At 37.4% G+C, this 11061-nt stretch overlaps 1 protein-coding gene across 1 annotated transcript; it reads right to left on the reverse strand.

Annotated features, from left to right (window-relative positions):
• Positions 1 to 162: 162 nt before the first annotated feature.
• Positions 163 to 9467, reverse strand: LOC100679087 (eukaryotic translation initiation factor 5B). Its single transcript, XM_031929999.2, has 11 exons — positions 9368 to 9467; positions 9142 to 9184; positions 6670 to 6758; positions 3047 to 3571; positions 2938 to 2979; positions 2830 to 2871; positions 2702 to 2743; positions 2482 to 2620; positions 2223 to 2397; positions 974 to 2153; positions 163 to 352 (listed from the first exon to the last, which is right to left on the reverse strand). The coding sequence occupies exons 4-10, from the start codon at positions 3568 to 3570 to the stop codon at positions 1627 to 1629; spliced, it is 1491 nt and encodes a 496-aa protein (XP_031785859.1). The 5' UTR covers position 3571; positions 6670 to 6758; positions 9142 to 9184; positions 9368 to 9467; the 3' UTR covers positions 163 to 352; positions 974 to 1626.
• Between the last annotated feature and the right edge of the window lie 1594 nt (positions 9468 to 11061).

Genomic DNA, 11061 nt, shown 5'->3' on the forward strand with positions numbered 1-11061 from the left:
TGTGCGCACATTATGACGATGAAATGCCGTCGTTGTGCCTGCATTTTGCGAGCATTTCAAATTTTTAAAATTTTTCCGGCAGCACGCGTGCTGCGAATGTGTCGGCATATTGCTGTCGGTTTTGGTGGCATTTTGCGGGCATAAAAATGAATTTTTTAAATCTTTGTTTTGAATTATTTTATTAATAGAATATAAATAAAATAGAGAAAATACATAATACAATGTAAATACAAAATACAATGAAAATAAAAAAACATATAGACATAAACTTTTTTGATTTGATGTTCCTGCTGTTGTGCAAAGCCTCGTTGCTCTCTGCAGATGTCGGGTGCTGATGCTCCTAGTCCTCTTGCTTTAACATAAAAAAATAAAATATTGAAAATAATGATTAAAAAATTAATATTATTTATTATATTATGAGCCCAATATGATGAAGAGAGACTATTTGGAAATGATTCCTATAAATTACAGTAATTCTCTGAAGAGCCGAGTGAAGCTGTTAAGGTGAACTTGTACATAACATAATATTGAATGGTAAATATCAAGTTGGATTCTTTTCTGGTCACTTTTATGGTGCTGATGCCAAGTTTCAGCTCTTTGCGTAAAAAATTATTTTAATGACACTGAAAAGATTGCTCTCTGGAAAGATGATTACTATAACTGTCATTAGAATAAATTTCTAATTATAGCACTGAAACTTGGTGGTATCAGGACCACAAAAGTGAGTAGAGAAGAAAGTGCATTAATATTTATAATTAAATATCATTCTGTGTACCTGTTCATCTGAACAGGCACACCCGGCTTTACATTTAATGAGTGTAATTTATAAGTATGATTGTTAAATACTTTGTCTTGATCGGAATGATTTACATCAGTAAATTCTAGAGAATAATACAATAGTAGTAATAATACAAAGTGCTGATGAAAATCATTACAATTAAGAGAGTATCATTATGATGAAATAAATTTATACCTAAAATTATGAGTACAGTTCTTGTTTCTTGAGTGAGTCAACTGATGGCTGCTACTTTTTCATAAATACATCTGCGTGCTGCTGTTGCTGATCCGGAAAAAGTGATGACCTCCAAAAGAGAAAATGATAAAAACAATTAATAAAGTTATCGATGGAATAAAAAAAGAATGAAAGTAAATAAAATAAGAGGACCTGATGAGCAAACTTCCGTAGCTGGGGAACCGCAAGTAAGCTTTGTTGAGGTCGTCGTCATCGCTCTTGTACCATGTCATCGTTACAGTTACCTTGGGCAAAAAATGCATTAATTTTTTTTTGGGGGGGGGGGGAGTGAAGGGGGCCCCACCGCCGCCCCCTTCTGTGAGGCTCAACCACTGTCAATAGCCCCTCCAACGCTCTCTTACATTTTTAACACTAACTACAAACAATTAAAAAACTAATACAAAAGAAAAAATTAATAGTAAACGAAAATTACCAATGAAAAGAAAATGTAAGTGAGCGTTTAGATAAAAAAATACAGATCATTTATTTAAAAGAAACTACTTGAAGAAACTAAAAACAAAGAGCAAAACTGATCTATATTTTTCTACTAAGCTGCAAAGAAATTACATGAATTAAATAAATAAATGCATCAATAAATAAGCGGTTGACTTAGCTCATTCCGGGAACTCATCCTCCGGTAATTCAAAATCCAACTGGTTGAAGTTGATCGACTGTGAATTGGAGTCGCCCACGTACGATTTCTGCTCCTCCAGTTCTCCTTCTTCTTCCTCTTGCTCGTAGTCTTCATCTTCTTCTTCAGCTACTTCTTCGTCAACTTCTTCACCTTCTTCTCCTTCTCCTTCTGTTTCTCCTTCTTCTACTCTTTCACCTTCTTCGCCTACTATTTCCTCGATGACCTGTGTATCGCCGAACGGCTCGATGCGCTGGTCTTTATCGTTCGGCTGCTGTTCGCCCTCAAAGAGTGCGTCGTTCTCGGCGTCCGAATTTTCCGCCGCGTTGTTCTGCGGCGGATAATTTTGGCGTTGCCTCCTGACGGGAGGCGTTTGTTCGGCCGGTGGTGCAACTCTCTTGCGTTCACGACGATAGGCTTCCTTGGAGCTCTTCAAAGCCTTCGTCATCGCAGTCGCAATTTCTACTTTGTTCGGCTTCCTGAGGATCTCCTTTATGATGGGCATAGCCTCTGCGTTAAAAGAAAAGGTTTAAATTAATTCAACCATCGACAAAAAACAATAAATTAAAATATACATACCAGTGCAAGCTAAAGCGAAACGCGTATCTTTCAACGCCAAAATCTGGTTGTCAGACTTGGATCCATGCCAAGTCACATGCCGGAACAAATCCTCGCCAAACTTGAAGCAGGCTTTGAAATAAATCGCAGCAGCGTCAGTTTCATTCGCACCTCCAAGGTATCTCAAGTAATGGACCTAAACCGATTGAATTAATTAATGAATAGTTATTAAAATACCATACCATCAAGCGTCTTTATAAAAGTGGATGCAAATACTTACAAGAGCATCAAACTGATCATCATCGAGATGATCGAAGGCAACAATGTCAGCCGTTGTTTTGAATGGCAAAAATTCTGGACGAGTTCTCGCTGCAGAAGATTGCGCGGCCATCAAATTTTTTAGGATGTTATAAATCTCTCTAGAAAATAATCAATAATTAATTTTGATTAATTAAAAAATATTACTCAATACATATTAGAATAAAATGGTCGACACGTACGTCACTTTTCGTTCCGTCTTCTTCTGCCTCTCATCGATTGAACTGAAAATGAAAATATTAATACAATCTATGTAGATGAAAAATTATGTTGATTACATGTTTGATTGATGATATAATTTGTAGCATACCTTGTCACATCCTTAAGCTGCTTCAGCGTCTCTCCGATCCCGCTATAAACGTAAGTATAAATTAATTTTGTTTATTGAAATATATAATGCAAATAATAAATATGATACCATTGCGTTCCTTCGACGGCTGCTAGTCTTCTGTTGATGGAGCTGCGATTATACAATTAAATGAGTGAAATGAATTTTTCAATACCAAATATTTCATCATAAAACGCACTCCAAAGTCTGCCGTGCTGATTCATTCAGCACATCATTGCGCTGTGCTCGTGGTGGTACCATATCCGGCTGCTGCGATTTCCGCTGCGATAGTGGTTGCTGATTGTGCACAGTTTTCTGATGCAATTGAGGTTGCAGTGTTTTCCGGGGCGGTTCATGCTGCTGCTGCGGTTTCTTCTGCGGTGGTGGTCTTCGCTGATCTTGCTGCGACGGTTTTCCCTGCGGTATCTGTTGCTGCTGCTGTAGCTGCTGAAGGGGCTTTCGCTTCTTTATGTCTGATGGTTGCTGTAGCGGCTTTTGTTGCGATGGTGGTTGCTGCAGAGACTTTCGGGGCTGCTGCAGAGACTTTCCGGGCTGCTGCTGTTGTTTCATCAGCGGTTGAGAGAGATTAGCTTTTTCAGTAGAAAAAGCACTTCTTCCCAAGGTACCTGTAGACACGGAGAACGAAGACATCTTGTTCGTCAGCTTGGCTGCTGCGGTTTCAGTTGAAAGCGCTCCAACATTCTTCTTTTTTTTGTCAGCCATTCTAGTAAAGAATCGAAAAAACGATAACGACAAATAAGCAGTTACGAAACGAAAGAATACATGAACTACGCTAGAAAAATGAAGATTTAATTTTATAAGCTAGTAGACATAATTTTTACGACGACGAAAAATTGAGAATTAGAATCTATTGTTGGAATTTCGGGAGACCAGTAAGGCATCCTGAAACACTTGGCGATGACTTGATTTAGAGGAACTAACGTCAATTCTGGAATCGGTAGAGAGCAGAGAAAAACATCGACTAAAGATGAATCACATGGAAGTTTAAAAAGGTCCTCCACTTTTGAAAAAACTCGTACAAGAAGATGACATCCCTTTTTTTCGTAATCGATAATATTTTTGACGACACCTATAGAGCCATTTTTAAGCATTACAGTGCTATCCTGCTGTGAAATGGATAAGTGAATATCCCCAGTAATAACTTTTTTATATTGTCTACAGTTGTCGTCATTATTATTATCGATCACGGAGGAGGGTGTCGGACCATTAACGTGATTTTTAACAAATTTCAAATGATTTGGATCAACATATGGTTTCGACGCTGTACGACAACTTTCATGAATTCTATTTGAAATTTGCTGCAAATGCTGATTTGGTTTTCGACACAATTTCCGACAAAAGGTCATATTATTCTCGTACGGAAAAGCTGAGAACGAATCCAAGTGTCCAAAAGATCTAACGTCATCTGGAAGATGTAGCAAAGTGTGAGTATTATAAGAAACAAATTCAACGCCGTACACATCGGAGGCTAAATCAACGAAAGTTTCGATACACTCTTGGGCAAAATCGATAGCTTGTGGCGTGTGATTGGGATCAGTGAGAATTCTGATAGCTACGTGCAACAAAAGAAAGTGCTTATAAACAGCTGAATTGACCAAACCATTGAAAACGCTCACACCGCTGTAAAGGAGTATTTGTCTGTGCTCGGTGGCTTTAAATTTGCCATGCTTGTCAATATTGACAGGTTTCCGAGCAAAGTCTCGAGGACAGAATTTCGATACCTGTTCTAATCGATCGGTCACAAGTTTGATATGATTTGCGGAGAGCTTGACCGATTTCACAAATCTGCCGTCGATTATACCTTGTAGGATTTTCTCCATTATACCGAGGCATACAAGATGCATGTAATCGAAGACGGTATTAGAAACGATGTCGAAAGGAAGATCAGCAAGAGGAGTCTGTTCAACCATATTGTGATGGTCTCGATCAATTCTTGACCTGTAATCATCTTCCGTGCGCAAAGGGTGTTTGGTTCCCCTGTAAACCATAACTCCTGAACGAACGGATTCGCCTTGCACACAACACCTGGAACAAGGAAATCGAGAATTGTGGCTTCGATGACACAAGACAAAAGCTCGAGCGAGTGCGTCCGCGGTGAAACATCTCAATTCGATGCATCTGTTTTTATCACCAAATTGAACACCATTTTGCAGTAAGGAGCGCATATCCGTTACGAATGAATGAAAAAATTCTGTGACAGACGTTGGTTTTTTAGAAGCTCGAAAAATACCGACCATTTCTGGAGAGCTCGCTGGAATATTAGCGATACGAATCTGTATGGGCCACATTAAAATACTACTAGCTTTGTCGAGCGAGGCTTCATCCGTGCTAAAATCTAATTTAAGAACATCGGGAATCATAAAAGTAGGAGCCGACTGAAGAATTTTTTTTATCGCAACTTCCGTACCTAAGTGGAGGTACTCGCCACCGGCAAGGCTGCTAATCGGAGATAACGAATGTACCGGCGTTTTTAAAATTGTTCGTGGATCGATATGAATTTCTGAGAAGCAACTGTGACTTTTCAAGGCTAATAAAACCGCCTTTATTTGACGATGCGTCATATTTTGTTCAGTAAAGACCGCGGCAAGCCTATCTTCGAAATCCGGTAAACTCTCATTTCTTTGAAACGACGCAGTTGTTGAACACGACATTGAATCGGAATCACGTCGACCAGGATCATCATCGTGATCACCTACACAACACGTATTCTGAGCATTCTCATTGGAAGAATCATCATTAGCATGCTGCGCTGAATCATCATCGATGGGAAGCCCTACTACATCGTCAGGAGCCGAAAAAACATCACCCTCGACAATCGAGTTTACGGAGGGAACACGACTACTCTCATCGACCAAGCTCATTTTCAAATATTCATTACGGGCTCTCTCAAGCATACGATTTCTTCGTATCCTGTACTCAGAGGACAAAGATTCTGCTGGTTTCCTTGTACGCAAGTGTCGTACAGCCAACATTTTTCTTATGTAGAAAATAACACACCTCTGTAAAAAAAAAATCGAATTAAACAATGTAAGGAAACAATAAATAATTCTCAATTTTCATTAATCAGAGTTACTAATCAGTACTTTCAGCTATACTATTTTAAGTCAAAAATTAAAATTATTTAAACTTTAATTCAAGATTACACGAACAAAAAGACATTAATGTAATAAAAATAATTGATAAACCTCAAGTAATTGTTCTTTTCAATATTTGGAAATACAGTGAGTAAAAAACAGTCATGGAGTGAAAAGCCAGCTGGTGTAGGTTTTCAGGTAAACTGGTACACAAAATTCTATTTAATTTTCTATTTAAGGTATCTACTCACTTTTATAGTCCTGATACTAAGTTTCATACATATAGTCAGAAAATTATATGAACAGCATTGAAATAATTCTTCTAGAGAGGAAAGTTTTTAGTGTCATTTGAATAATTTTATAACAACACACCTAAAACTTGGTGTCACAACTATAGCAGTAAAATGAAAACAAAATATATGAGCATTTATCATTAGACATGATCCTATGTACCAGTTTACCTGGACAGTCACACTCGGCTTTTCACCTACTAGACTAAGATTTCTTTAAACTCTTTTTAAAAAGATCCTGTTCATTGTAATAATTGATCTGGCTCTTTATGTCACTGCATTTGAAATTACAATTCACTTGTCTACTGATCTTGACTCTAAAGCAAAGTGTATAATTGTTTTTCTTTGAAATTACCCTGATAAGTCACCCAGATTAAAAAGGATTAAATAGTAATCCTTGCCAAAAAGTACCATCAATTAAAATATACCTTTAATACTTGTTTTTATGCAGAAACAGCAGCAATAATGGGTAGTATGTCGTCCTTGGAAAGAGTCCGGTTGTCTTTGATGATATCTTCTTGTCAACCTGTAGGTACAATAGTTATATTGAAAATTGTTTTTGTTTTTTTTTTATAAGAATATTAATATTGTACAATGAAGATTAACTATGCTGTTACAAAAAAAAAAGTAAACGATTAAAAGATTAATTACTATCACTTAGAATAATGATTACCTTACAAACAGAGAACCAGTTTAGAAAAAGTACACAATTTACACTATTTAAGTTTTAAAAATTGAATTTCTCATAACTGGTTCATCGTAGACAAATAAAAATTTTTGTGCATGTCCTTTCAGTATATTCTAACATAAATCTACTTTCCTGTCACTTATTACCAAGCCAAAGGAGTACGTTGCACGCAAATCACTACATTGGCGCAAGGGTATTCGATTGATATACACCTTTCGCTTGGTAAAAATTGACAGAACAATAGATTTACAACAGATAGTACTGAAAGGCATAGCACATAAAATTTCATGTCTCTAGGATGAACCAGTTTTGAGAAATTCCACAATATACACTATTTGAGTTTTAAAACTTGAATTTCTCTTAACTGCTTCACTGGAAGAACATGAAATTTTTTGTGCAGGTCCTTACAGTATATTCTAATATGGATCTATTGTACTTTTATTTATTACCAAGCCAAAGGTGTACCTTGCCATTGAAACACTACTTTAGCGCAAGCGTATTTATTCGATATACACCTCTGGCTTGGTGGTAAGTTTAAGAACAATAGATTTCTGATGCATTATACTTAGAGGAATTGCACATAAAATTTCATGTCTCTAGGATGAACCAGTTTTGAGAAATTCCACAATATACACCATTTGATTTTTAAAACATGAATTTCTCTTAACTGCTTCACTGGAAGAACATGAAATTTTATGTGCAAGTCCTTTCACTATATTTAAACATAAATCTACTGTGCTTTTACTTATTACCAAGCCAAAGATGTACCTTACCATCGTAACACTACTTTAGCGCAAGCGTATTTATTCGATATACACCTCTGGCTTGGTGGTAAGTTTAAGAACAATAGATTTCTGATGCATTATACTTAGAGGAATTGCACATAAAATTTCATGTCTCTAGGATGAACCAGTTTTGAGAAATTCCACAATATACACCATTTGATTTTTAAAACATGAATTTCTCTTAACTGCTTCACTGGAAGAACATGAAATTTTATGTGCAAGTCCTTTCACTATATTTAAACATAAATCTACTGTGCTTTTACTTATTACCAAGCCAAAGATGTACCTTACCATCGTAACACTACTTTAGCGCAAGCGTATTTATTCGATATACACCTCTGGCTTGGTGGTAAGTTTAAGAACAATAGATTTCTGATGCATTATACTTAGAGGAATTGCACATAAAATTTCATGTCTCTAGGATGAACCAGTTTTGAGAAATTCCACAATATACACTATTTGAGTTTTAAAACTTGAATTTCTCTTAACTGCTTCACTGGAAGAACATGAAATTTTTTGTGCAGGTCCTTACAGTATATTCTAATATGGATCTATTGTACTTTTATTTATTACCAAGCCAAAGGTGTACCTTGCCATTGAAACACTACTTTAGCGCAAGCGTATTTATTCGATATACACCTCTGGCTTGGTGGTAAGTTTAAGAACAATAGATTTCTGATGCATTATACTTAGAGGAATTGCACATAAAATTTCATGTCTCTAGGATGAACCAGTTTTGAGAAATTCCACAATATACACTATTTGAGTTTTAAAACTTGAATTTCTCTTAACTGCTTCACTGGAAGAACATGAAATTTTGTGTGCAAGTCCTTTCACTATATTTAAACATAAATCTACTGTGCTTTTACTTATTACCAAGCCAAAGATGTACCTTGCCATCGTAACACTATTTTGGCGGAAGGATATTTCATTGATATACACCTTTGGCTTGGTAAAAATTGACAGAACAATAGATTTACAACAGATTGTACTCAAAGGCATAGCACATAAAATTTCATGTTTCTACGATTAATCAGTTTTGAGATTCTCAATTTTTTAAACAAAATAATTAACAAAAATGAAATTTCTGAAAACTGATTCACCGCAGGGACATGCAATTTTTAAGCCGGGTGTAGGTTTTCAGGTAAAGTGGTCAGGTGAACATTTTTCAACTGAATATTATAAAAGTTATTACCTACTGTAATTGAAGGAATGTGACTGCAAGTATTTGCACGATGACAGATGTTTAGCCTTCCAGAGTCCCTCTACTTTTGGCAGCTAGTTTTCCGCAAGCTGTAAATTGAATTATTAAATTAAAAGGTGTACAGATGTATGCGAGACTGTTGTCTGCGACACTGGTTCCAACAGCTGTACACGAATAAATTAATGATTAATATAATAATAATTTGACAATCACTGTCTTTACGTGTGCATACCTTTATTGCAAGCAAAGATGTGATTGCCCAGCTGATGGTGATCCTGATGATGGATGATTACCTCAAAAAGTTAAAAAACAGAATTAAGAAAAAATATGTGTATATATATGATATATATATATATATATATCATATATATACACATATTTTATATATATATATTTAAAAATATAAGCAAAACTAATGTTCCCGATTGCTCGAAGAAACTGCGACTTCCTGGACCTGCCTTGGGAAACCTTCGGTAGACCGTGGTGTAGGTGGACGAAGACGAGGGTCCCCGACGAACAGTCCTCTAGAGATTGCAGCTGATTTCTGAACTATCCGGATCTGGCCGAGTCGGTGGAAGACACACAGACACAAGCAAAATAATTTGTGAAATTTTACGCGAATCGACAGAACACAAAGTGAATTACATTTTTTTAACCTAATTATGCAATATATTTGCAATAATTTTTAACGCACAACGATAAGGGCTCATAACCTCTAATCAGCCCTTTTGTATTTCCAATCACGCGAAAATTGTTAAGTCAATAATAAATTATTATCTCACACTTACCAATGGAAGCTATATTGTTGTGAGATGAGAGATTTTGCAATGGGGCACTGTATATAATTATTGAAATTCAATAATTTGTCAGCGAGAGAATTTTTTCTAGTGAACGCACGAGTCGCCAATAGACAAAGAGATATAGTTTTCAACAGTCGTTAACAATAGTCACAAGTCAAAGACAAGCGAAAATCACATCTTATCAGAGCGGCGGGCCATTTTTAGGCGCGAATTCAAATGTTCGCTCGACGTAATTCTCGATACAGAAAGGTGTGCATTTTATTAAAAATACATGTAATTATATTATTAAATATGACCGTTGTAAAAATAAATATTATACATAAATAATAAAATTAATACTGATATTGTATACCGTGCTTTTTTATGCATGAAAAAGTACGTCGCGGAAGAGTTCAATTGTAATTGTATATAAAATTGCAAAATATTGTTTCACAGCGTCATACGTCAACAAAAGCAACGAAATATCACGTCTGGATGTACTTTGTTGCTTGTTGTTATAAATAAAACGACGAATAATGTCGCAATATCAATTTTTAAGAATTTAGCACTCGTGCCAGCAAATTGTACGTAAAATGCTCCATGCGTGCCAAAGTTATGCAGCATGGCGTGGCAGCACTGTGCCGCCTCGCCGTGTTCGAAAATCAAAATTCGCCGCGCACGGAATCCCGGGAAAGTGGTGGCAGAATGCGAGCACGCGTGCCAAGCATGCAGTCGACCGAAAAATGGCGAAACCGTGCTCCACGCAATGCTGTCAAAATGTCAGCAACGTACCGGCATGAATGGTCGAAAAAATGCAGAAAATCGTGCCGGCATTTTGCCAGCACGTCGAGTCGGCACATTGCCGACACGCCTGGCCAGCACGGCATGCTCGCATCGTGCTCGATTCGTGCCTGCATTCGTGCTTTGACAAAATTTTCAAAAATTTTTTTCCACACGTGTGGTCACAATGGCAGCACAACAGCAGCACGCGTGCTTAGCACGCGTGACCCAAAAATGCTCAGCACGGGATGTTATCTGGGATGCAGTACGCATGCCAGCACCAGATGAGTGCCGAAATCATGCAGCACGCGCGTGCCGCCAACGTGCTGTCTCGCGTGTTGGTTCAAATTTTCGCGCGGAGCACGGTAATCCATCAAAATGACAGCACTGTGCGAGCACGCGTGTCGAGGCACGCATGCGCACGAATTGCTCAACGCATGCAGCGCGCGGTGCTGTCATAATGCTGACACATTGCCGGCATGCAAACGTTCGAAAAATCGGCCATGGATCGGCATTTTGTGTCGCCAATGTGCCAACATTTCGTGTCGTCATATTGACAGCACTCGTGCTGAGCACGCGTGCTCGCACTATGC

The sequence above is a fragment of the Nasonia vitripennis genome (assembly GCF_009193385.2).
Source record: "Nasonia vitripennis strain AsymCx chromosome 4 unlocalized genomic scaffold, Nvit_psr_1.1 chr4_random0007, whole genome shotgun sequence".
Taxonomy (NCBI): domain Eukaryota; kingdom Metazoa; phylum Arthropoda; class Insecta; order Hymenoptera; family Pteromalidae; genus Nasonia; species Nasonia vitripennis.